General features: G+C 53.5%; 2 protein-coding genes across 26 annotated transcripts; one reads left to right on the forward strand and one right to left on the reverse strand.

Annotated features, from left to right (window-relative positions):
• The first annotated feature begins 210 nt into the window (after positions 1-210).
• Ndst2 (N-deacetylase and N-sulfotransferase 2) lies at positions 211-10,660 on the forward strand. 15 transcript variants are annotated; one of them, XM_087584799.1, is made up of 16 exons: positions 211-564; positions 1,145-1,223; positions 4,052-4,091; positions 4,252-5,373; positions 5,566-5,653; positions 5,927-6,081; positions 6,277-6,462; positions 6,927-7,055; positions 7,183-7,365; positions 7,452-7,548; positions 8,549-8,672; positions 8,798-8,972; positions 9,137-9,307; positions 9,395-9,504; positions 9,670-9,772; positions 9,877-10,524. In XM_087584799.1, exons 4-16 carry the CDS (start codon positions 4,369-4,371, stop codon positions 10,000-10,002), a joined length of 2,652 nt encoding a protein of 883 aa, XP_087440925.1. In that variant the 5' UTR covers positions 211-564; positions 1,145-1,223; positions 4,052-4,091; positions 4,252-4,368; the 3' UTR covers positions 10,003-10,524. The 15 variants fall into 15 exon arrangements, 7 of the variants coding, with proteins under 7 accessions (XP_087440925.1, XP_087440928.1, NP_001099210.1 ...); XR_015637839.1 differs by having other exon boundaries at positions 4,052-5,373; positions 6,248-6,462; XR_015637841.1 differs by having other exon boundaries at positions 4,052-5,373; positions 6,248-6,462; positions 9,395-9,467.
• Positions 10,639-26,340, reverse strand: Zswim8 (zinc finger, SWIM-type containing 8). 11 transcript variants are annotated; one of them, NM_001271275.1, is made up of 27 exons: positions 25,836-26,340; positions 23,035-23,188; positions 22,696-22,790; positions 22,220-22,392; positions 21,953-22,060; positions 21,746-21,827; positions 21,509-21,629; positions 20,951-21,152; positions 20,649-20,824; positions 19,605-20,287; positions 19,306-19,502; positions 18,232-18,363; positions 17,915-18,094; positions 17,601-17,784; positions 17,291-17,389; positions 16,370-16,494; positions 15,695-15,935; positions 15,446-15,604; positions 15,139-15,367; positions 14,685-14,977; positions 14,320-14,543; positions 12,608-13,096; positions 12,254-12,413; positions 11,962-12,138; positions 11,709-11,828; positions 11,307-11,485; positions 10,639-11,177 (listed from the first exon to the last, which is right to left on the reverse strand). In NM_001271275.1, exons 1-27 carry the CDS (start codon positions 26,041-26,043, stop codon positions 10,974-10,976), a joined length of 5,394 nt encoding a protein of 1,797 aa, NP_001258204.1. In that variant the 5' UTR covers positions 26,044-26,340; the 3' UTR covers positions 10,639-10,973. The 11 variants fall into 11 exon arrangements, with proteins under 11 accessions (NP_001258204.1, XP_087442065.1, XP_087442070.1 ...); XM_087585939.1 differs by having other exon boundaries at positions 10,640-11,177; positions 11,307-11,417; positions 18,253-18,363; positions 19,306-20,287; positions 25,836-26,333; XM_087585944.1 differs by having other exon boundaries at positions 10,640-11,177; positions 18,253-18,363; positions 19,306-20,287; positions 25,836-26,333.
• Positions 26,341-26,440: the final 100 nt, after the last annotated feature.

Genomic DNA, 26,440 nt, shown 5'->3' on the forward strand with positions numbered 1-26,440 from the left:
TTCCCGTTCCCGTGGGAAGCAAGGAAGAAAACTTCTAAACTCAGCCTGGGCTGCTGAACTGGGGGTGGCAGGGAGGAAGTAGCCTCTTAAGCGGTGAGGATGCCTTCGCCCCGCCCCAGTCTGAGGTGGCCCCGCCCTCGGTACGCGGGCTCCCTCCTCCGCGGGGCTCAGTGGACAGGCCTGGGCCCTGGGCCCGCCCTGACGCTCTGCAGACTGTGCCACCCGGCGTGGCGGACGGGGTCCGCTCCGGTGGGCCGAGCGTGAGGCCGGAGGCCTGGGAGGCTGCGGCTGGGCTGAGCACTGCAGAGGGCTGTTGGCTTATCCCAGATCCGGGTCGCGTAGCCGCCACGCTTGGGGAGCGCGCGGACCCGAGCGGGCACCCCGAGCCGCAGCGCGCCGCCTCCCCCTGGTGGGAGCAGTACTTGGGCCCGACTGCGGCGGAGCGTTCGCTCGGAGATGGCGGAGCCGCCGCGACGCGGCCCGAGGCCCCGCGAGCAGGGAAGCCGGGCGGCCCCGGGACGCGGCGGGGCCCCGGGACAGCGGGGACGCCGCCCACTCCACCGGGTGAGCCATCCTTGAGAACAGCCTCCGGTCCACGGTCGCCCTCAGCTTTCCCCGTCAGACTTCCCGCGAGTCTTGCCACCGAAACCACCCGCAGGGTCGTCCTGGGCGGCCACCCATCCGGCCCTGTGCGCCCCTGCCCCGTGTCCCAGTCGCTGGCCTCCCCTCAGTTGCCTCATTCCGGTCACTCCGCCCGGGTCACACGGGGTTCTTTCAGCCGGTGCCTAACTGGATGACAACTCTCGGCCGCACCCCTGCCCCTTCCCCTCCGGCTCCCCCACCTGTGGGCTCCCGGTTTCTTTGGCGAGCCGGTAGTTGCCGCAGGAGGGTCCCTCTATCCTCAAGGTCAGGTTCTTCCTCCCAGGGCATGGGCTCTGTTGTTTATCCAGTGGTGGGCCCACACCTCCAGCCCACCCCGACCCTGTATTTGCTGTCCACTTTGGCTGACGACCCTTGGGTTTCTCCTTCCTCAGAAACTTTCCACTGCCACACACATGTTCTTCCTCCAACATTAGTCATCCCGCTGCACCCCCACCAAAAGTTCTCACATGATCCCCTCTCTAAATCTCACGGCTTCCTCTAGATATGAAGCTAAAATGCAGTGGTTACAACACAGGAGTTTGACAGGCCTGACCTTTGAATCCCAGTTCATCCACTAACGGGTAAGTTACACAACTTCCCTGGGCCTGAAATTATGCGTGTATAAAATGGAACTAATACTAGTTGTGTGTGTCTTCACAACTCTTAGAGCTGGCATTAAATACAGGTGCTTCTTGGTTTACTGATAAACCTTTTTAAGATATCCTAAATTGAATTGCAGATAGTACAACTAACCTACTGACTACAAGAGCTTATCAGTGCCCTCTGCTCTGTGATGCCAGTTGTTTAGCCTTCTGATTGTGCGGCAGTGTGGGTACCTGTGGTGTCTCTCATTACAAGGAAAGTATTGGTGGAGCTGGAGAGGCAGCTCAGTGGTTCAGAGCGCTCATTGCTCTTCCAATGGCCCTGAGTTCAATTCTCAGCACCCACATGGCGGCTTACAATCTGATGCTGTCTCTGGTGTGCAGATATACATGCAGACAAAGTACCTGTATACATAAAATATGTAAGCAAAAATAAACCTTAAAAAAAAGAAGCATTTTGTCTATAAACCTTAGGAAAAGATTAAATTTCTGGAGGTAGAGCATTTGCCTAGCATGTCCAAATCCATGTATTCCCTCACTGGCACTGAAAGCCAAAACCATCTGGAGTATACTTTATACTAAATGTTTATCATTTGCACATTGATTTTTGGTGGTGGTGGTGGTGGTGGGGTTTGGTTTGGTTTATTAAGAAAGTGCTCCTCCGTGTAGCCCTGGTCGTCCTAGAACTCCCTCTATAGACCAGGCTGACCTCAAACTCAGACCGTCCTGCCTCTGCCTTCTAAGTGCTGATATTAAAAGCAGGAGCCATCGCCAACAGCTTCATCTGCACATTGTCATAAATCAAAGTCAGGTCTGTCTGTATATGCAAAGCTCTCAGAAGGATGTCCAACAGGTAATAAGCACTCAGCATATACGAAACTGGTGATACGTGTGGTGTAGCTTGCTTTCTGTGAGTTCTCACTACCGTTTTCCCCGTTAGAATTTAGCTGTTCCTGCCAGGCAGTGGTGGTTCACGCCTTTAATCCCAGCACTCAGGAGACAGAGGCAGGCAGAGTTGGAGGCCAGCCTAGTCTATATAGTAGCCAGGGCTGTACAAAGAAACCCTGTCTATAAAAACAAATAAAAGAATTCAGTTCTTCCCATGATCTACCTCTTCCTCCTACTTCTACTCTCTCCCCTGCTCCCCCTCATCCCCCTCTCTCCGCCATTGCAGTTAGAGCCTCACAAAGGCTCCGCTTCTAAACTGGCACTCCAGCCCCGTCACAGGTTTTCTTTTATTTTTATTTCGTGTGTATTATGTTTTGCCTGCACGTATGTCTGTGTCAGATTCCCCCTAGAACTGGCGTTACAGACAACTATGATGTACCATGTTGGTGCTGGGAATTGAACCCAGGTCTTCTGGAAGAGCAGCCGGTGCTCCTAACCACTGGACCATCTCTCCAGCCCCCATCAGTTTTTATTCCATCTCCCAGCTCTCTTATTTCGATTAGTTTTACCCAGGCCAGAGCTGAACCCTAAATAAATCATCTGTCTGGATTCTGAAGGGCCTTGTCTGTGCCCACCAGCCACTGAGGTGTGTGTACTGGAGTGGGTGGTAGAGAGGCATTGCCAGCTACTGACCTTTCTGAGATTGGCTAAAATAAAACGGGACTGTAAACTTGTAGCAGTCTTATTTGAGAAAAAGAAACTGTCAAGTTAGATTTCTTTAAAGCTGTTTTCTGGTCATCTGACCCTCAAGTCACTTTCTGTCCCTGGATCCGGTCCCTCGTATTCCTCCAGTCTGTTGCCCCGCAGCTCCTGTGCTGTTCTGGAATGAGGACACAGTAGCACCTCAGCTAATTCAGAGGAGAGGCAGAGTGGAAGGAGGAGGACTTGGGCTTCAGCTTTCTGGCTTTTGTAGGTGCTGGCGACGCCCTGTCCTGCCCTGCCCCGGGTTTTATCTCCTCTACCGATTCTGCTGTAGGTGAAGAGAAGGGTATGGGGTAATTTGTCACAAGTGGTAGAAAGGAGAGCCTCCCAAGTTCTGGGCTCAGAAGCTAGTAGTCTGATTCGCTCTCGCTGTTTCCCAAGCTCCCCCAGCATAGTGCACATGACTGGAAGTTCGTTAGGTCTGCTGGCTGTGGTCATGGATATGACTGATGTAGAAGATTAAGTCTTAGGAGGTGTCTCCTATCTGATGTTTCGTTGGATCACGAGACTCCTGAGATGTGCCATCCACTTGTTATCAAGAGCCCACTGGAGCTCTTGCCCTTTGGCAGTCTTCTCAGACACAGGATGGACACAGCTTTCAGAGTAGAGCTCTGTTCACCCTCCTGGCTGTTTGGTCTCTGTGGATAAGCTCTTTCCTATCCTGAGTTACTGCCCCAGCTTGAACATAGGGAAATTTGGATGTTCCCTGAGAAAGTGAACGAGCTATGAAGCCAAGGTATGGGATCTGACTTGTTTTCTTCTACATAAACTTTTCTCTTTGCTAAAGAACAAGTGAGTAAACTGGATCTTTTAGATTCCCAGTAGCACGTGACCCCAGCACGGAGAAGCAGCACCATGGGTTTGCTAGCCAGCCATTTCATCTGGAACAGAGAGCGTCAGGTTCAGTGAGGGACTGTCCCAAAGTACGAGGGCAGTAAAGAAGGTCACTGATACTGGCCTCTGGCTCTATACACTCACACATGCACACTTACAAACACATGCTCACACACAAACACACAAGGACATGTGCACACGCACAAACACACACAAACGGAAGTGATCATCAAATACAGGTAGGGTAAGAGATGGGACAAGGAGAGTGGCTAATGACAGACTCCCAGAGGAAGAGGTAACCCACCAATTTCTCTGCTTTACAGATTGTAAGGGCCGAGCGTGTGGACTTCACTGACTCCTCATGTAAGAAGCTACATCGGGGCTGAGGAAAATCAAGTTTCAGCCTGAGGCATGGGCCAGGGGGCCATGGTGACCTGAGACCAGTAGATTCTGTCCAGGACACCCTGTTGCTCTTTCTGCCTCCCCTGTCCTGTACTGAAAGCGTTTGTGTTCATCTCATCAGGGAACTGACCCTAAGAGGATCCTTCCCCTGCCAAGACAGTTCCAGCCCACAGAGCTCATACTTCCCATCTCCTGAGGTGGTCCCTGTCCCTCTGTCCCTCCCTCCCTTCTCCTCGCCATGCTCCAGCTGTGGAAGGTGGTACGCCCTGCTCGGCAACTGGAACTGCACCGCCTCATACTGCTGCTGATTGGTTTCAGTCTTGTCTCCATGGCATTCCTGGCTTACTTTGTATCCACCAGCCCCAAGGCCAAGGAACCCTTGCCTCTGCCCTTGGGAGACTGTAGTAGCAGTGGGGCAGCTGGCCCTGGTCCTGCAAGGCCACCAGTCCCACCTCGACCCCCAAGGCCTCCAGAAACAACTCGAACAGAACCTGTGGTCCTTGTGTTTGTGGAAAGTGCGTACTCACAACTGGGGCAGGAGATTGTGGCCATCTTGGAGTCTAGTCGCTTTCGTTACAGCACTGAGTTAGCACCTGGCCGAGGGGATATGCCCACGCTGACTGATCACACCCATGGTCGCTACGTGTTGGTCATCTATGAGAACCTTCTAAAGTACGTCAACTTGGACTCCTGGAGTCGAGAACTGCTAGACCGATACTGTGTGGAGTACGGTGTGGGCATCATTGGCTTTTTCCGAGCCCACGAGCATAGCCTCCTGAGTGCCCAACTCAAGGGCTTCCCCCTTTTCCTATACTCAAACTTGGGGCTGCGGGACTACCAAGTGAACCCTTCCGCTCCTCTGCTACATCTCACCCGCCCTAGCCGCTTGGAGCCAGGACCACTGCCTGGGGACGACTGGACCATCTTCCAGTCCAATCACAGCACCTATGAGCCAGTGCTCATCGCCAGCCATCGGCCAGCAGAGCTCCCCTTGCCGGGACCAGCTCTGCGGCGAGCCCGGCTCCCCACTGTGGTGCAGGACTTGGGGCTTCATGACGGCATCCAGCGGGTGCTGTTTGGACACGGCCTCTCTTTTTGGCTTCACAAACTTGTGTTTGTCGATGCTGTCGCATACCTCACTGGCAAGCGTCTCTGCCTGGACCTTGACCGCTACATCTTAGTAGACATCGACGACATCTTTGTGGGCAAAGAAGGTACTCGCATGAAGGTGGCTGATGTTGAGGTCAGTTTTTCTTTCTCTCTCCCGTTCACTTGGCTAGGAACCTTACTGCCTCTGGCCATCAGATTCCCCGCTGTGACCTGCTATGGTCGCAGACACGTTCTCTACTTTGTATAATTGGGAAGATGGCTGCTTCCTTTATCTCTCAGTTAGCCTGGTCTCTCCTGACTTGGCATTCCTCTACTGTTTCGCCAGGCTCTGCTGACTACCCAGAACAAACTCAGGACCTTAGTCCCCAACTTCACCTTCAACCTGGGCTTCTCGGGCAAGTTCTATCATACGGGTGAGCTCATTCCCCTGTCCTTACCTGTTTTGGTTTGATCGGTCTCTTTAGTACTGACCCTGGACACCCAAGTTGGAGAAAGGGACAGAGTCTAGGGACATAGTTGAGGGATGAACTAGTAATGGGGCGGCTTTAGCAGAGATGGCTGAAGAGCGCTTAGGCAGTGAGCAGGAGACAGCCTCAGGCCCTGGGCGGGAGGCAGTAATGTCCACAGGATGGACCATGGTCAGAGTCTCTACAAAACGGGGGCCAGCAGTCAGTGTGTGACCGCAGGGACAGAGGAGGAGGACGCGGGGGACGATATGCTGCTGAGGCACCGCAGAGAGTTCTGGTGGTTCCCTCACATGTGGAGTCACATGCAGCCACACCTGTTCCACAATCGCTCCGTGCTGGCCGACCAGATGAGGCTCAACAAACAGTTTGCTTTGGTGAGACTCTTGGATCTCTTCCCCATACTCTCTCCCAGAGACAGTGTTTCCTTTTTAACACCCTCCACTGCCCCCACACCGTGGATACCCTTCCCTACCCTTTCCAGTTTTCTTTCCTTGGAGGCATCCCCACCCTCTTTACCCTCTACTCCCCAAACTTCACCAGGTCCTGGTGAGAGTCTATACCATTCCCAGGAGCATGGGATTCCTACGGATCTGGGGTATGCTGTGGCCCCCCACCACTCTGGTGTGTACCCCATCCACACGCAGCTCTATGAGGCCTGGAAATCCGTGTGGGGCATTCAGGTGACCAGCACTGAGGAGTATCCCCATCTGCGCCCTGCTCGCTACCGCCGAGGCTTCATTCACAATGGCATCATGGTGAGGGCTCCCACTACAGATTTCCCAGTACAAATCGAACTTTGACATTTAGACAGCTTTCAACCTGCATTGACTTGGGGCATGTCATCTGCCAGCCCAAGGTATCCACAAAACATGATAACGCATATAGTAGAAAATGTTTTAAAGGTGTATGTGCGCATGTATGAGTGCATGTGCACGTGCACTCTATCTTCATGTACACCTGCAGGCCAGAAGAGGGCATCAGATCTCATTACAAATGGTTGTGAGCCACCATGTGGTTGCTGGGGATTGAACTCAGGACCTCTGGAAGAGCACTCAGTGCTCTAAACCACTGAGCCATCGCTCCAGCCCCACATATAGTAAATTTTCTTACTATAACTTCAGAGCAGGCCTCTCTGAGCCCAGGGAACTCCAGTACATCCTGACGTTGTCCCTACCTATCTTCTGTCTTACCATTCACCTGTATCTTCTGACCCTCTCAGGTGCTCCCCCGGCAAACATGTGGCCTCTTCACTCACACCATCTTCTATAATGAGTATCCTGGAGGTTCTCGTGAACTGGATCGAAGCATTCGAGGTGGAGAACTCTTTCTGACAGTGCTGCTTAATCCGGTAAGGCACCAAAAGGGAACCGGATGACTAGAAAGTCAAAGTGTAGTCAAGCCAGCGCCTTTGTGCCCCAGAGCTGGTTGTGGGTCAGGGACTCTCGCTAGGTCTCACAGCAGGAATCCTCTTGCAGATCAGTGTCTTTATGACCCATCTGTCCAACTATGGGAACGACCGGCTGGGCCTGTACACCTTTGAGAGCCTGGTGCGCTTCCTCCAGTGCTGGACACGGCTGCGGCTGCAGACCCTTCCCCCTGTGCCTCTTGCCCAGAAGTACTTTGAACTTTTCCCTCAGGAACGAAGCCCCCTTTGGCAGGTAAGGGTGGAGCTCAGGCTGACCTGTTCTGATGGGGTCAGGGTTTACAAGATTAGTCCTTATCAGATTCGTGGCCTAACCTTCAGAATCCCTGTGACGACAAGAGGCACAAAGATATCTGGTCCAAGGAGAAAACCTGTGACCGACTCCCCAAGTTCCTCATTGTGGGACCACAGAAGACAGGTAAATGATTCCCAGCCAATTTATCCTAGGCTGCCTTCTCATCCCTACCCCTCATTAATCACGTCTCTTGAGAAAGGGATTCATTTTTTAAAATAATTAGATTTCTTTAGTGTGCTTGCGTGCATGTGTATATACATGCGCAGGACAGCTTATTTTTGCTGTTTTGTTTTGTCTGGGTTTTGATTTTCTTGGGTTTTACTGTATAATTTTGGCTATCTGCTCTGTAGACCAGGCTGTCCTCAAACTATCAGAACTCTGCCTGCCCCTGCCTCCCAAGTGCTGGGGTTAGAGGTGTGTACTATATTTTTTAATTTTGTGTTTTTTTATTTGTTTAGTTTTTGAGACAGGGTCTCATCACCCAGACCAACCTTAAATCCTCTGATCTCTTTGCTTCAGTCTTCCAAGTGTTGGACTTAGATTTGTAAGCCACTCCACCTGTGTCCGTCTGCCTAGTTAAAAGATAGATAAATAGGGGCCGGGGTGAACCCTGGATTCCAGGCCATCGTAAAGCCAGTAGAACAGGCAGGACCGAAGGCCTTGCTTGCCGGACAGGGCCTTGGCGAAAGGATAGCAAGTGAGGCACACCTAGGCTACACAGATCTGTCTCAGAGCTCAGTCAGGTAGCCAGACTTGGTTGTAAAGGCAGTTTAGGAGACAGAGACAGGAGAGTATCAGCTTAGTGCCTGCCTGGGCAGTATAGTAAGACCTAATCTCAAAATAAGAAGAGGTCAGAGGCCACAGCTCTGTGGCAAAACATCACGGTTCTTAAAGGTCTAGCCTCAGTCCTGAGTGCTAGGGAGGGACAGTCTGCAAGTGGTTCTGATAAGGTGGAGGGTGAAAGCTAGTCTAACAATCCTGGGCCTTCTCTCGGCTTTCTGTCTCTCGCTTTGCTTTGACTGAAGGGAGTTTTACAACCCACAAGTGAGTATTTCTTACTTCCTTCAAAGTCATGCTGTTCAGCTGACTGCTTCCTGAACAGGCTGGGCTTCCCTTCCTGCAGGCACCACAGCCATTCACTTCTTCCTGAGCCTGCACCCCGCAGTGACAAGCAGTTTCCCCAGCCCTAGCACCTTTGAGGAAATTCAGTTCTTCAATGGCCCCAATTACCACAAGGGCATCGACTGGTGAGATTGGGTCCCCTTGCGTGTTCCTCAGAGTAGTACTGCCCTTTCCAAAAGACCACCTGTCCCAGCTTCTGCCGGCCTGCAAAGGCCACTGAGATCCTTTTCTTTCCTGTGCTACTCTCTAGGTATATGGACTTCTTCCCTGTTCCTTCCAATGCCAGCACTGACTTCCTGTTTGAAAAGAGTGCCACCTACTTTGACTCAGAGGTTGTACCTCGGCGGGGGGCTGCCCTTTTGCCAAGAGCCAAGATCATCACTGTGCTCATCAACCCTGCTGACAGGGCCTACTCCTGGTACCAGGTTTGTCTGAAGGAAGGGACACATTAGGCCTTAAGGGAGAGGTGGAGAAGGTGGTGTCTGCTAGAGACACAGAAAGGAACGAGAGACGGGAACTGAACCAGACAGGAATATGGCCAGAGCCATCGCCAAGGCAGCACCCCGTTCCTTCTCACCCTGTTCTGCAGCACCAGAGAGCACATGGAGACCCTGTTGCTCTGAACTACACCTTCTACCAAGTGATTTCAGCTTCCTCCCACGCCCCTCTGCTGCTTCGCTCCTTGCAGAGCCGTTGTCTTGTTCCTGGCTACTATTCTACCCACCTTCAGCGCTGGCTGACTTACTACCCCTCCGGACAGGTACTCTCGCAGAAGCCCTTATGAGGGTACCCCTTCCCTTCAGCCCAGGCTTAAGAATTGAGAGGAGTCACATCCCTGTCCCTTCAGTTGCTGATTATGGATGGGCAGGAGCTTCGTGTCAACCCAGCAGCCTCAATGGAGATCATCCAGAAGTTCCTGGGTATCACCCCCTTTCTGAACTACACGAGGACCCTCAGGTGGGAGAGCATAAGCCAAGAGAAAGAAGGTTTTATGGGGAAAGGGAAGGAGGTTCTGTTTGGAAGAGACATTTCTCCCTGTGGGCCAGGAGGGTAGGGTGCGTTTGTAGGGCTTGAATCTCCCTTCTCCCTGACACCTAATGCCCTCCCTGTCCCTTTGAGTAGGTTCGATGCAGATAAAGGATTTTGGTGCCAGGGCCTTGAAGGCGGGAAGACTCGCTGTCTAGGGAGAAGCAAAGGCCGGAGGTACCCAGACATGGACATGGAGGTACGTGGAACCTGGGTTACGGTCACCAGTCCACCTCCAGGGTTCCAGGGTCTGACCTTGCCGTGCTCTTTACTGTTTGTTTCTCTTCTCACTTCTTCCGTCAGTCTCGCCTTTTCCTTACGGATTTTTTCCGAACCCATAATTTGGAGCTATCAAAGCTGCTGAGTCGGCTTGGACAGCCAGCCCCCTTGTGGCTTCAGGAAGAATTGCAGCATTCCAGTGTGGGCTGATACCCCAGTCCTTCCTTCCATACCAGCAAAAGGCCTGCTAACTTCGCCGAGGGACAAGCCTTAGAGCACAGCCCACAGGGGGATTAATGTGGCCTGGCCCCTTACCCCTCTACCTCAGTGGCCCCTCAGGATTGGAATGGCCGAAAGGGGAGGGCATCCATCTCTTTCCCATAGTTTTGGGGCCTAATAAAGGGGCTTTCCTTGGTACCCCCCTATGGTACTAGGTACTAGGTACCTCTGACCTATGAACCTGGGAGGTGAGGAAGAGAGGGTCCAGGGAAGGGGTAGAAGAATGTATTCAATGGTTCCCTCCTCATCCCCAGCAGTTTACCTGTCAATGCCTACCCATGAGAGGGCCCTTTGCTGTGGCCCCTTTATTCAAGACAGTGGGATCTACCTGTGGCCTGGCCTCCCTAGTGTCATTCACATTGAATGGGGATGAGGTCAGACAGTTGCTCATAGAGCCATATATGAGCCCGAGCTGTGGGCTGGAAATGTCCTTAATAAACATCCTTATTTTTCTGCTTGGTCTGCTTCGTCGCAGAGGAAAACAAACCAACCAACCCTAGACTACAGCAGGTATCAGCTGTCCTTCCACAGCTCTTCTCCACAAGGAAGAAAGCAGAGACCCACGAGACAGAGTAAAAAAGGAGTTTATATATTTATAAATGCCAAATAAATACCAGAGGCCACCCAACGCCCTCTCCCAGACAAGGCTGTCTCCCCCAGCCCAAGGCTTCTAAGGTCTGAGACATCTTGGCCCCAAGCTACAGCCCAAGAGCAGCTGCCAGTCTGAGCTACAAGGGAATTGAGTGGGGATGATCTGTCCAGCCAGGAGTCACGTGGCCCTCTGTGTGAGGGCCCCCCATGGTCACAGGCCTGTGTCCCTAGATAGGGCCCTACAGCGGCCAGGCTCAGGGGGAGAAGAAGGTGGCCATCTCCAGGGAGACCCGCTGCCACAGCGGCCAGGCTCAGGGGGAGAAGGTGGCTATCTCCAGGGAGACCCGCTGCCACAGCTCCTTGGTCTGCTTGCTGCGCTTGAGGTTCTGCAGGATGTCGTTGAACTGCATCACGCCCATGGGCGTCAGGCAGAAGGCGCTGCGGGCGCTGCGGATCGCATTCACGAAGTCGTCGTAGTCGGCAGGGGTCAGGTGAATTAAGCGGTGGTGGATGTACTGGAGGGCGGGTTGGAAGGGAATCAGCACAAAGCACACGCCACTGGGGCCTCACCTCCCTTACTCGTGTGCTGAGGGCTCTGGTCCACCTGCCCGGGAGGAACAGGCGCACACTTCCTGAGTTGTCACCTGCATGTACGCCTGCTGACAGCGCTGCACCAGCTGGTGGAAGGCCGGGGCTCGAAGGTGGTTGTGGGCATGAATGGGGTTCAGCCGCTGCAGCGTCTCCATGACGATCTCCTGCAGCACAAACGGGCTCAGCACCCCCTTGGCTGCCCCCACACAGAACTGGTGCACGTAGTTCACTCCTGGGGGGCAGGGGAGGGGCATGAGACAGGGTGGCCACCTCTGCCCTAGGGACCCACTTACATATCTCAGCTCTGGTCTGACAGAGCCACCCCTCCACCCCCTCGCGCTTGCACACATACCCGACCAAGGCCTCAACTCTGAGCAAGAGCTAGGAAGGAGGTCTGGGACGGGAAGGGAAGGGAAGCAGGTTGGGGGCAATGGTCCTGGGGAGGGAGGTGTTACCCAGCTTTGCTGCCAGCCCCAGCAACCATTTGACATCATCAGTGTAAGGGGGGGAGCGGGAGAAATTGTTGGGGTGATCGTTATGTGCCCGGCGACCTAGCATCTCCAGTGCCAGCATCCCTAGGGAACACAGAGAGGCACACGGTAGGATCTGTCCTTCACCCTCCCCCACCTCGGTACCTGACCCACAGGAAACAAATGAAGAGCCCCTCACCCTCACCCGGCTGCAGGTAGGTGCAGAAGGACTTCTTACCAACACGGTAGGCAGCATGCAGGTGGTGCAGGCTGTGTGGACTGACGGGCTGACTGTGCGTCTCCTCTTCGGGTGGTGGGAAACCTCCGCTTACCAGAGGGCTGGGCTGTGTGCTCAGAGCAGGCAGTGAGGCACCCTGGATGGCTGGAAATGTGGATGCTGGGTGGACACTGCTCACTGAGGGCAGATGGAGAGCCATGTGAGAGAAGGAGGACAGAGGAAACGCCTTCCCTACCTCCCACGTCCAGCGTACCTCCCCTCCATTCACCTGCTCCCTGTCCCCGAAACTCACAGGCCACACTGGTGGGCAGTGGGAGCCCTGGCTCTGTGTGGTAAGGATGGACTGTGATGGGAGCCATGGAAGGGACAGGGAAAGATACAGCAGTGGCAGCAAGTGAGGGAGGCGTCACTGAGTAAGGGTATTGAGCCCCCAGGAATGCAGGATGCACACCCTACAACAGATGGGGAAGGGGAGCAGATACAAGTCTTGTTAGGCCTCCTCACATTTCTCACTTGCTCTCCCATTTCCCCCCACCTTGCCAGGACTCCTGGCCAGCCCTGGTACACACCCAAGTACTCTGCTCCAACCCGTGAACTAGTTAGCGTGCTCCACCTGCCCGACGCCATCAGTAAAACCCAGTCTCACCTGTGGGTATGCAGAGCTGGGCACAGGGAAGACGGCAGGCCGGGGCATATGAGGCATGGGGTGGGCAGGGTGAGCTGGGTGGGTGAGGTACTGAGGGCTGCAGGGGAGGTGGGGCTGGAGAGCAGTGTAGGGGTGCAGGCCAGGGGAATGACCATGCCCCAGTCCTGGACCTGGATATAAACTGGACCCCACTGAGATGACTGGAACCACTGTGGCGGCTGCTGTCACTGCTGCGGCAGCCACTGTAACAGGTTCGGTCCCTGGGGCGCCCCTACCCTCAGGGAGTCCTCGCCCACCCTCCCCAGCAGCCCTCATGCCACTGCCACTACAGCTTGCAGCCCCTTCACGGGCTGTGGATGAGCCGCCTGCTGTCTCCTCATAAAGCCAGAACCACTGGTGAGCCACCTCAAACAGCACTTCGGGGTACACGCCCCCACCCTTGGCGGCCTCTTCCACTGCCATGCAGGCCTTCTCCAGCATCAGATTATCCTGGAAAGGAGTGCGGGGCATTAGCGGGAAAGGGCCTTACCCAGGACTGAGGACTGGCTGAGGGGAGGGGCAGCAGAGGTCAAAGTCACACTGGCACTGAACAATTAATTGTTCCTCCCACACACCCAAAGCTCATCATTTCTGAGTCCAGGCTCAGGAACCATCTTGTGTCCTAAGTAGTAAGCCTCTCTCTGCTTGTGTGTGAGGGGAATACCTAGCTTCAGGATTATAACAATAAACATACAAAGTAGAATACAGCACACAGCGTGTGAATGTAACAGGACAGATGTGAACACGTGAACTCAGTATTAGGCTAGGTGTCCTAATTTGAACAGGGAAACACTAAAATCAGAAACTTCTGAACCACAAGGCTGGTTGATGCCTCGAGAGGAAAATGCCATGAAATAAGCTTCAATGCACAGACAGGGCTGCAGACTGCAAGGCAGTTGACCGCCCAGCCTGCATGAGGCCCTGCATCCAACTCCACATGCATGCATGCGCATGCATACATGCATGCATACATACATACATACAAGAGAAAGAGGCCAAGAGACACGAGATTTCCTCTAGGCTGTGTGTGTAATTAACATATGAAATACAAATTTCATAACTAGCTTTGAGTCCCATCCCCAAGATTGCTCAGGTTTAAGAAAATACTCTGGGGCTGGGGATTTAGCTCAGTGGTAGAGCACTTGCCTAGCAAGTGCAAGGCCCTGGGTTCGGTCCCCAGCTCCAAAAAAAAAGAACCAAAAAAAAAAAAAAAAAAAGAAAATACTCTGAAAACAAAATCCAAAACACTTCTAATCTTGAACCTAACAGATACTCAACCTGTAATGTGTGAAATGTTACAATGAGAGAAAAACTAGACTCTTCATAAGCTCTTGAATATGGGGGAATCAAGAGGGAATCCCTAAACCCCAAATGATAGCATGTCGCAGCTACTCTGAAAGCTGAGGAAGAACTGTAAGTCCACGCTCAGCAGAGGCAACTTAGACCTCTTGGAAGGAAGGGAGGGAGGGAGGGAGGAAGGAAGGGAGGGGGGACATACGTGGGAGAGGAGGGAGGGAGGGACCCAGGTGGTATAAGGAAAGAACAAACTCAGAATGTGCTCTGACCTCCACACACTGTGGCACAGACCCCACCCCATGTACACACACATTTTTCAGAGGAAAAATGTTGGACCTCGAGTTCCCCCATGCACAGACGGCTGAAAGCAGGAATACCTGTTCCTTGCACTGCACCAGGGCTCGCTGGATTTCATTGGGGTTCAGTGCATGGGCATGAGGCAGGCAGCTGAGGGCCAGCTCTGCCGCTGCCCTCACCATGTTGGAGTCTCGTGCCCGTGATGCTCTATCAGCCAGCGATGCGACCTCAGGGGGTGTCAGGTGCCCATCCCAGCATTCCACCAGTATAGTCAAGGCTGCACTGCCAATCTCCATCGCCTGCCCTTCAGGGAGAAGAACAAGGAGCAAAGTGGGCACCCCTGGGGCTCTGGGGATGAGATCTTTCATCAGGTCAGCAATGTCACAAAGACAAGACCCTTCCTATTCACCTCCATCCCGTATGCCAATCATGACATTGAATTTACCTGTAATCCAGGACACATGGGAAGAGTAGGTACGAGAGAGCCAGTTAGGAGAAACAAAGTTATGCAGGCCTAGGGCATAAAGCCCAATCTCAAAGGCGCAGAGGTGCAGGTTGCGATGAGGACCCTGGTGGCCTCCTGAGGAAGATGGATGTGTGAAAATGGAGGTGCTGCTGTTGCCCCCTGCCTTGATCAGAACTGTCTTCGCCAATTCAAAATAGAAGTGTGCAGCTGCCTCTGACGGCTGATTGGGTACGTGGGGGGCATGACTCTCAGGGCGGCGGCCTTTGTAACACCTGACGGAGCAATGGGGTATGGACAGGGTTGAAGTCCCTTCAGAATGAAGTCCAAGTAGGTCAGGAGGGTCCAGGGTAAGGAAGGATGTTAGGGACAACAGTTGGGTCATATTAGGAATATGGTTTTAAGGATGGGCTAGATGGGTGTTCTCCCCACTGACCTGCCAACTTCAACGGTCTTTGCCCGGGCCCCGCCACTGGCACTAGCCCGGCGGCTTCCACTGGAGGATGAGGAGCCCAGAGAGTCTGAGGAAGAGCTGCTAATGCTATCACTGTCTTGTCCTCGGCCCCAGGAAGCAGGGGCCCAGCCCCCTCGAAGTGGCCTTCGGCTTAAGGTAGGAGAGCTGTCCGATGTGGTTTCTGGGGCGCTGCTGTCAATACTGGCCATGCCTAGTACCCCCAAAATGAAGTCAGTCTCCAGCCTTCAAGACCAGCCTTCCCTCCATGCCACCCCACAGACAGCCATACCTGTATGTTTCTTCTTGGGCCTCCCTGGGGAGCCCCAACCTCGGCCATTATAGCCTCCACGACTGCCAAGTGCTAGTCGGCTAGGAACCTTCCCCTCCGGCCGTGGGGTCAAAGCTGCCTCAGGTGGGAGACCTTCACAGGGGGAATGTGGGGAGCTTTCTGAGGGAGGAAATAGAACACTGGAATGAGCCCAGGAAAGGGCACAGCTTGACACCCGCCTGCCCGCCCTACCCAGTTCCCCCACCTCACCGGGCACGTTCTTCTCTGTGAAGCCCTCAGTGGGAGCTGGCCCAGCCCCTGCCACATTCCCCGGCTGAGCAGGCCCTGCAGAGCTTGAAGTCAGTGGCTGCAGGGCCCCGGGGGCAGATGGGGCCCCATGCTTTGAAGGAGATCTCTGGTTGGCTGTGGCTGGACGGCTAGATGAGTAGAAAGAACTCAGGGTCTGTGGCTTATGGGTCTGGCTTTCTCGGTCCAAGAGTTTGTCTAGGATCTGGAGAAGAGACAAGTAGTAACATGTCGTCCTTTATTTCCTGAACTCTGCTATCTTCCTTTCTTCTTGAAGCAGCCTAATGCTACCTCCTCAGGAAGTCTTTCCCAGTCGTAACTACAGGATAACCTCCCAGCTTACATGTCTCGGAATCTTCCATAACACTTACCTGAGGACTGAGCATACTGATATTCAATAAATATTGAAATAAATCAATGATTGACTTTATGCTCTCTGCTTCTCTTCTTCCACCTCATGCCCAAGCACACCTATAAGAACCATTGGTCTCTTGTTCTTTATGAGAAGTCTCCAAAACTCTCCACTTACCTCCTACACACAGACCAGTACTTTGGTCATTGTACTGGAAACTTCTGAGAAAGATTGTGACATTTTGCTCACTTGCTGCCTGGCAAAAACCCAGCATCTCAGCCCCTTACCTTCTTGAGCTTGGCCTGGTCGTCCTTGTAAGTGATCATGAGTGCTAAGGCCAGGTCACCCTTCTCCCGCCGTGTGCCTTCACATAGGAGGGGGTGTTCTGCCTCACTCACTGTTGTCTTCATGCCTGTGAGGAGGAGGAGGGCCTCCTGGGGTTAGTGTCTAGAGCTCCAACCACACCAAAAGAAAAGGTCCCCACTGCTAACATCCGACCTTAGCTCCATCTGCTCGCCTAGACCTTTGCCACCTGTCCTGCTCCGCCAAGGAGAGGCGTGTCTCGCATGGACGCATGTAACTGCTGGCTCGTTTGTTTGCTGTGCGGATCATGTCTTTGAGGCAGGATCTCATGTAGCAAGGCTGGCCTAAGCTTGCTGTGTAGCCAAGTACTGGGATTGTAGGTATAACCATCATGTCTGCTCTCAGAGCTGGGTAGAGTCTGACAGTTTCCTGTCTACAGCCCTGACCTTTTCCCTGACCTTTTAGCCGACATTAGAGTCAGTCACCTCTCTGAGGCCTTTCTTGAGTTTTGGTTTGCTGTCCTTTAAACACCCACCACATGTAACACACACACACACACACACACACACACACACACACACACACACACACAATAAGTTTTATTTATTGTCCTGTATGTGTGTTGCCTACATGCAGGTGTGTATCATGTGCTTGATGTGCCCGTGGAAGCCAGAAGAGGGCACTGCATCCCTTGGAAAATGGAATTAAACATAGTTAGCCATCGTGAGGGTCCTAGGAACTAAACCAGGGTCCTTTAGAAAAGCAGTAAGTACTTTTAACTGCTGAGCGTCTCCAGCCCCTCTCTAGATCACTGACTGTGCAATACGTGATAACTCGTGGGTTCTCGAATGTCATCCTGACTTTCCCATCACAGCTCCCCTCGTGAACAAAGACAAGACACGTACCCAAGGCAGCAACTGCTGCTTCAAACCCTAGCTCCTCATCTCCAGGCATCTCGTTACTCCAGTTTCGACTTGGGGGCCGGGAACCCGTGAGAGAAACCACTAGACAAAAATTGGGTTAAGTCAAGCAAAAGTGCAAAGGAATCCAAGACCCTCATCATCCAAGACCTACCCAGGAAGCTGCTGGTGGGTGGGTCCTAAAGATGACTGCCAGAGTCTTAGAACTTTTAGTTTCCTTAAAACAAAACAAAACAAAACAAAACCCCTACCCTATACCCTCCACCCCCACTCCTCCAGTTACTGTGGGGCATACCTGGAGCACAGAGAACATCGAAGATGAAGCTGGCCAACATGAGGGGCAAGACAGGGCGGTAGTCACACAGTGTGCCCTCTCGAAGTTCTTCTGCCCGGCACCGAATGGTGCTCATCTCACTGGGACCCCGAGGGATCTTCTTGAGCAGAGCGGCCACCTCAGATTCCTGATATGCCAACTTTACCTGAAACACAGGAAGGAACTCGGACCTCCGATACCTCCGTGGCTGGAGATGAAGGTACGGAGCTCTGAGAGGACCGAGGTTAAGGTGAGTGGAGCTCCACTCATACGGTTAAGGTGAGTGGACCGCTGACCTCCAAGGCCTTGGTTGAAGCAGGAGGCCGCTGTAGCTCCAGTGCAAACATGCCGACTCGGAAGGCCAGGTTGTGGTGCTCAGGGCGCTCACTTAGCACTGTCAACAGGAAGGCTGCTTTGGTCAGAGTGTTGGTAGCCACCCAGGTCTGACGGCTTGTGGATACCTTGTTCTTCTTGCCCTAGATGGGAGTGCAGAGAGTTGGGACAAATGAGGCTGACTTACCTCAGTGGAGACAGAAGGAAGCTCTCACTTGGGCTGGGAATAGGAGCAGGGATAAGTGGGGCCTGGAAAGTAGAGGAAGGAGGTCTCTCTCACCTTGGCAGGGGGCGGCTCTACCTTGAGGTCAGGTGGGTTGGCTAGCAGGTCCTGGGCAAGCTCCACAGTGAGGCGGGAGGCCTCATTGCTGTAGCCATGGGCATGCAGGGCCTCAGCGCAGGCAAATAACACCTACAAGACATAGGACCGAAAGACTGAAGGCCTTCACTTGAAGAACATTAGACTTGGTTAAGTAGCACAATATTCCTAAAGCACTGGATGCCACATGGATCCTGGGCATACCATAAGAATCCAGTCTGGTCACAGACACCACTGTCATTCAACACAATGTGATCACGAGTATTGCTGCAAACGGCCAAGAGCAGGGCAAGTGGATGGGACAGCTCACAGGGACTTGGGACAGAAGAGGGCTGCTATCTGTGAAGGGGGTGGGGGGGTCAGCTAAGGTACAGTAGGTTAGGGAAGACAGCAGAGGCTGGGGGAACTCAGAGAGAGACGTCTAAGAAGGCAAGGTCTGTTTTATTTGAGTCAGGGTCTCACTATGTAACTCAAGTTGGCCTCCAATTGGGGTTCTCCTCTGTCAACCTCCAGAGGCTGAGGTAATAGGCATCTGCTGCCACGCCTGGTGGGAGGGGACTCAGTTCAGAGGTCTTGTGCCCCTCCCTACTTCTCAGAGCTTTGGTCTCTAAGACCTGCAGAAGGACCAGGAGCCAGCCTAATTCAGCCTGGTGAGAAGATTACTCCAGCCAGAAAGGCCAACTGTACCTCAGTGTAGACAAGAGGGAGCATGGCCAGGCCAGGGATAAGTGAAGTACATGGAGGGTGAGAGGCAAAGTCAAATAGCACGGGAGAGGCCGGCAAAGACCAGAGAGTGGAGCCTCACAGCCGTGCCAAGGACCTTCGTTTTGCTCTAAGGGCAACAAGCGACCACTGAGGACTTTGAAGCAGCGCACTGACACATATCTGAGAATTCCCATTGGAGAGGGCAGACTGCAGACCAGGATAGGATGCCCTACAGGATGTAAAGCCATGCTCATGATCTGGACACTTCCAGTCAGAGCCGCCAGGCCCCCCTCAGTCCCTCTCTTCTTCAGTCTCCTCCTGCTTCCTCACCTCCATCCTGCTCTCCTGTTCCAGTGGCTTCAAACCAGCAAACAGGTCATGCTCTTCCCCAGTCCCGCCCTCAGCCTTCTCCTCCTCGCCTCCAGCCCCATCCTGGGCACTCAGGTAATACGCTTGGTAGTCATCATCCTCCTCTCCAACTGCAGGAGCTGCCTCTTTGGTTTTGTGTAGCCCACTGCCACTGTCGTCTGTGGAAGGGAGGTCATCTCGGGTACAGACTTCCCCAGGCAGCAGGCCAGGGCGGCCTGCAGAGGCTGTGGGAGGCTCAGGCCCTTCTGAGAAGTACACACCAGCATCTTCCTCATAAGTGTCTGGGGGCTCCGGAAGAAAGGTGGAAGGCCCTCTGGAGCCAGCTGAGGGAGGACAGGGTGGAGGGCTCTCAGGGAATCCCCCAAAGGTGCTGGCCTCTGCACCCAGGGCCAGGCTGCTGTCATCCAGGCTCATCTCTGCCAAGTCTGGTTCCAGGGAGCTGTCTTCACTGCTTAGCCGTCGTTTGCTCCCACTGCCTGCTGAGCTCTTGCCCCCACTGCCAGGCCCACCCAGTACCTTGGCTTTGGCCCCACTTGGGCACATTTTATGCAGAGCCTTATCTCCTTCAGCCGAGAGGCGGCGGGGACCCCGCTGTGAAGAGACCCCCTCACCCAATCCTTTGCGCTTGGCCCCAGGTTCCTTGGGCCTCACAGCTGGCTCAGTAGGAAGAGGACGTGGCCGGGACTCTTCCAGGGCCCCAGATCTAGAGGCTCCTGGCCTAGTGGGCAGGGCCCGGGCCCAGCACAGGGCTAGCTTTCGGTCGGTGCCACTGTAGGTAACGCCAGGAAGGGGATAAGCCTCTTCCCAGTTAAAGTAGCAGGCCTCCACAGCTGGCCGGAAGCCAGGGAAAAGCCTCTCGAGGGTCTTCTTGTGCTGTCCCCGCTTGACATTCTCAATCACCTTCAGTTGCCACTGGCGCAGCTGCGCACACAGTTCCCGGCGGCTGTGGAAACAAAGCGGGAGGGACACTGCTAGAGGGATGGCAAGCAGTTTGCACTGAGAGGGCAAAGGAGGAGATAAGCAGGAATTTTCCTCAAAGAAAGGCACAAACAAGGGGCGCAGTGAGGGAGGGGCTGCTCCTTTTGAGCCAGCGCCACAAGAAATTGGTACAACAGTCATGGATTTTGTAAAGTATTGTTTAGGGAAGGAGAAGAAGAAAGCCTGTTAGAAACAGGACTTGCAAACCTCTAGTGACACCAGTGCTCAGCATGTCCCATCCCCCACTTGAGAAATCCCTACACTCGGGCAGATTGTTCAGTGTGCAGGCTGCCTTGTGAGGACATGGTAACCTGGGGAAGACTCACCGCTGAGGGCTGAGGGCAGGGTCCAGCACAGCCAGCCTCCAGAGGGTAACCATCTCATCACACATACTTGCACATGCATGGGCTGCTACCTCTGACTGTCCGTTGCTACGGCCTGTGTGACCACTGGCACTGCTGTGTGAAGCTGAGGTACGCACGCTGTACCACCAGCCCGTGATCTGGAGCAGAGACGTAAGGTACGCAAAAGCTCAGACAACCTAAAAGGCTCTTAGCCTCCCCAAGGAGAGTAAGATGAGGGAGAGAGGAAGGAACTACCACACAGCTCCCCAATCCTGAGGTGCTACCTGTTCGTAGGTGAGGCACTGGTCCGTGAGTATTTCTAGCAAGGGGGCAGCATTGCTGTCCCTCCGCTTGAACATCTCTCGAACAATGCTAAGCAGGTTCCAGACGCCCTCAGGCTCTCGACCCCTCAGAGGGCGCAGCAGACATGCCCACTCAGCTGCAGCAGGAGGCTCCGTGGAGGAGAGGTACATAGAGTTCACATCACTGTGAAAGGAACAGAGAAGAAGTGGTTAAAGTAGGGCCGCTGTGAAGGAGGCAAAGCAGCAAGGCCTTGACCTAAAGGGCATCTGACCCAGAATACAGACAGAGTGGGAGAGACACCTGTGACAGAACTCTTCACCTGTCTCTGCACGTGTGTCAATGTCATCAGGCAACGGAAGAAAAATAGCTCTGGCTCTACTCAGACAGGAAGTCACTGACTGTACAAGGTCATCATCAGCCAGAAGTGATCGCTGATACCCACGTGCAGGAACCATGCCAGTGCAGTGATCAGAAGGAAGGGAAAATCACAAGTGGCCTAAGGATGGTGGCTACTCCTACAGATTGATTATGAGAGTCACCTGAAGACCACAGGGGAGGGGCCGCAGAACTTGTGCAGCGTCTTCTTTATGTTGTCAGTGAGCGTTGACTCATCCAAGTACCAAGTGCTCTGGTCTGAAGCTGAGGGCCCTGCTGTAGGGTCTGGGAACGACAGGCAATCAGTCACCTACTGAAAAGGACCCAGATTCACCTAACAACATGGAGCCCTAGGAGGCGATGCCCTGCACTAGCAGCTGCTTCCTTCTCAACACACTCACCCGGAGCTCCACATACTGTATTGATGGCTGTTGACTGGGAGGAAAGGAGTTCATCTAGAAGACGCTGGGCCGTGGGGAGAATCTGAGGGAAAGGGACAAAGGCAGAGAGAACAGGGCACAGTTAAATCCAGAGAGGCCAGGGCGTAACAAGAAGGCTGAGGCGAAGGCTGGAAGCCAGCAGTGAGAAGATGTCCCAACCTCACCCACCTGCTGAGGGAGCTCACTGATCAGGTACTGAGCAAATTTTTGAAGCTGGTCCCTTTGTAGCCGAGACAGGGACTCTGAGACGGGAGCCCGCAGGCAAACTGCAGATGCCTGAGGAGCAAAGAACTAACTGAGAAAAGGCTTTGGAACTGAAGATGGGGAGAGATGGGCAGAGGGGAGGTAAAGGGGCTCACATTGTGGCCAGGCATGCGGCAGAGAAGGGGGGAACGGAGCGTAGGATAGGGCCAGGATAAATTGGGAGGGCCTCACGTTGTGAATGCGGAAGAGACAGAGTGCCACGACATGGGTGCACCATTTGGCCCCAGCCCCACAGGTACAGCTACAGGAAGTGACCCGGCAGCGGTCAAACATCACAGCCACATTGTAGGCCCCTTTGGGAGGGACCATCTGCGGTGGTACCACTGTAGCGCTCAGATGGAACCCTAGGGAGGAAGGAGGGCAGGACTGGAAGAGGCTGCCAAGACCAGAGTCTCTGCCTCCCCCCTGGACCCACACTAAATTATACATTCCCTCCACATGGGCTTTGGTTTCGTAAGACCCTGGCTGTCTTAGAATCACTATGTATGGAGACCAGGTTGGCCTCAAACTAATAAGAGATCCGCCTGCCTCTGCCTCCTGAGTGCTAGAACTAAAGACATGTGCAACCATGCCTGGCTACAAAGGTTCTTAATCTTCGACACCAGCGCTGAGAGGAGAGGTCACTGCAGGGCATGATGGGTCCTTACCTATCTGCAGGGGATCTTTCACAGCCCTCATTCGGAACAGCTGATCCCCTCGCTGGAACTCATCCGCACTGCCATTGGCTAGGCATGAATACAGACTGGGGGGAAGAAGAGAACATGGCCACCACCCAGCAAATAACCTTCCGAAGACGGTGTAGAGACCACCATGCTCTAGGCAACTCTCTCTTTGCACTCCTTAGGGGAAAACCCAGGCACTCCCCCGCTTCCCTGATCTTCCTCATAGCAGTTCCAACTACAGTATCTCTTTTGTTCTGCAGAAAGCCCAGCAGCCAGTGTGAGATCTTAGAACTCCCTCGCCCATGATCAGTGCTCTGGACTCACCGGATGTCCTCTTCGTTCTCAGGGAAGCTCCAGAAAGCGATTCGGAGTTGGAGTTGCTCAGGCACTGGAGGGTAAACCTTCTCCACCACCTCAAATGGGATGTGGAATGCCACCTGCTTGGCTGACAGCTCCACCAGAGGGATCACCAATCCATCTTCGAAACACAGATCGGGATGGTGGGAGAGAAACGGCCAGAATTATTTTGCAAAAATTACTCGGAACCAGTGCCACACCTTGGGCACCTGCGCGTGTGTGCGCGTGTGTGCGCGTGTGTACGCGCGTGCGCGCGCACGCACACACGCACACACACACACACACACACACACACACACACACACACACACACCCTTTTCTTGGAAACACATATTTCTGCTTGTTTGTTTATTTGCTTTTTTGTTTTTGTTTTTCAAGATAGGGTTTCTCTGTGTATACCTAGCTGTCCTGGAACTCACTCTGTAGACCAGGCTAGCCTTGAACTCAAGAGATCAGCTTGCCTCTGCCTCTCAAGTGTAGGAACTAAAGGCACGAGCTACCATGTCCAGCTATCTTTTTGTTTAAATTTTATATTGTCGGTGTGTGAATTTATGCATGAGTACAGGAGCCCATGGAGACCAGAAGAAAGTGTCAGAACCACTGGAGCTGGAGTTACAGGTGGCTGTCAGCCATCCCCATGGATGCTGGGAATTGGAGGAGAGAGCAGCAAGCACTCCTAGCCCCCTTCTTGGCAGGGAATAATGTCCCTTAACACTCCTTGGGAGATGGGGGGATGGGCATTCTCCAGCCACACAGTCAGGTGGACAGCCTTGGCCCAGAACAGAAGACAGCAGGGAGACTCTAGGAAACTTCTGGCCAGATAGGTGTGTTCTAAGACTCAAGTGGGTGATAGATCTACTCACGGGCCTCAGAACCAAATTTTCCACACTCTCCATTTAGCTTCCGATTACACTGCAGTGTCTCATTGGCATTCACTTCTGATTACCTTTTTACTTATCACCTTCTCTCTAAATGACTGCAGGGCCCCCACTAAGGAGGGAAGATGTGCCAGAACTCAGAATAATTAGGGACCTCATGAGGCAAAAGAGCCTACAAGGCCCACACAGTCTGACTTCTTATCCTGGAAGCCAGGGGGAGCTAATTATCCCAGGGCACCTGGCTGTTGCTCCAAAAATCACCTGGAATGGGATGGAGTTAGCATTAGAGGGTTTTCTACACTATTTTAACAATAAGCAGTGATGATATAACAGACTGCAGAACTCACAGCAATGGCTACATAAGAACATTGATCAAAAAAAAAAAATCACAGAACAGAAAAGAACCAACAGCAACCCTTTTATAAGCAACTGAAGGTGGCTGAGGAGGGTATAGGTGAAGAAATGGTGCATTCAGGCCAGATCCGAAAGGTTGTCAAGGGAGGGTCAAGACCTCTCCAGGCCATACAGCCAGATCCTCTCTCAAAAGGATAGCAGACAGGGAGGGGAAAAAAAAGAGGGGAAAAAAGAGGGAAAAGATTATTTTAACCTACGCAGGACCACATCAATATGCTGAAAATCTTCACCACCATGCTTTTAGTTACTCCCCCAAAGTGAGACCATCCACATCCTCACATATAAAAGTAGGGAGATCACAAAAGATCCCCACTGAAACTGCTTGTGATCTGCATGTGTGTGCATGCATACACATACAGAAAAGAGCTCTCTCTCCAACAGAAGCTGAATACTACCACCAGAAAGTGGTATGGACAAATCCCTCTGCATCCTAAAGGGGCACCAGAAGTCTCTGCAGCTTACAGAACAAGTCTTTTGGAATGGCCCGGAACATGTACATTAGACTACTGAAGAAAGCCAGTTTCCACTGAGGCCCAGGATAAAAACTGCCTTGGGCTGAGTGGGAGAAAGATGTGAGGATTCCTAAGCCTCTGAGTTTTCTTTCATCTTTATTCTTTCTACCCGCTCCAAAAGCAAAATTCTTCACAGCACTGATACGTGACTTCATTGGAAGATCAGGAAAGAAAGAAACACAAAGGAAAGGTGCTTCACGAGGACAGCCCCAAGATAAGCCTGCGCCCTCCTCGGATACGGAAGTCCAAGGCTCCCACCCACTCGTCCCAGCCTTTACTTCTAACAGATGTCAGGAATCTGGGTTAACACTAAAGATTATAACAGCTCCTCTCCCAAACAAGTGAACTTCACTTTCCTCTTGGTGGAATACTTTCTTGGTGCAGCTTAAGAGGAGAGATCAACATCCCATTGAGTGACACACCTCAAGTGGTCACTTTTTCACAATCCACGACTAACCACATTCTCTTCTGCCTACTTCTGGTTTCCTAAAGGCCAAATTCTGTTAGGCATCCTTAAAACAGAGAAGGGGTATTCGCCCATATTCGGTCTCTAAGGCGTACAGGAATAACAAAAGATCTTTCTGGCCAAGCCAAGGATGTTCTTTGCCACAACACAAGCTTCTGTGATGCGCGCGAGTGAGTGGATTCATATTCTCATTCTCATATATTTATTCATATTCTCTCTCTCTCTCTCTCTCTCTCTCTCTCTCTCTCTCTCCCTCTCTCCCCCTCTCCCTCTCCCTCTCCCTCTCCCTCTCCTTCTCCTTTTCCTTCTCTATCTTTCTGCCCTCTTCCCCCCGCTCTGCTTGTGAAGATGCCACCCCATCTCTGTAAGGCCAGAGAAGCGAGTCCTGAAGTCTACTCTAAGCTTGGGACAGCTCCCGGTCCGGACAGCTCCCAAGCAAGGTCCAAGTGGGACAAGACTGCTCCCCTTCCCCTCGCAGCCTTCCCCGCTCATCCTCACCTCGCATTCTGGTACCGCCACTGCCACCTCCGCCACCGCCTCCAGTGGGGGAATTGGGCCCCGCTGACTGTTTGCGCCATCCTCGCCAGTTCTGGCAAAGGCTCTCGGCCTCAGAAATGAACGAACAGAGTGAATCCTCCTCAAAGCGGTCGGAATCCTCAAACGAGAAGCGCTCGCCGTCCTCCCACTCCGCGAACATCAGCTCCATGGGGCCCGCACCCCCCGGAGCCGGGTCTCCCCCCGCGGATCCGGGGCCTGGGCCGCCGGCCGGGGACTGAGGGGAGGCCCGGGGCCTGAGGGGCGAGCCGGGGCTGGGGGTGGCCGGGGCGCTCAGGGCGGCCGTGCCGGGCGAGGATCTCGGGCCTGAGAGGGGCACTGGGCCGGGCCTCACCCAACAGCGAGGTGTGAGCCGGGATTGTGGCCAGTCTGCGAGACTCGAGGCCGGGACGAAGCGCTGGGCGGCCAGGGCCTCTAGGCGGCTGCGGCGCCGCCTCCCCCATCAGCTGATCCGAACTTCCGGCCGCGCCGGCCATCACTACTTCCGCCCTCGCGTGCTGGAGGACTGGACCGCGTACGGGCGGGTGTAGGGGACACGTGTGTACATT

Source organism: Rattus norvegicus, chromosome 15 (assembly GCF_021556685.1).
Source record: "Rattus norvegicus strain SHRSP/BbbUtx chromosome 15, alternate assembly SHRSP_T2T, whole genome shotgun sequence".
Classification (NCBI taxonomy): Eukaryota; Metazoa; Chordata; class Mammalia; order Rodentia; family Muridae; genus Rattus; species Rattus norvegicus.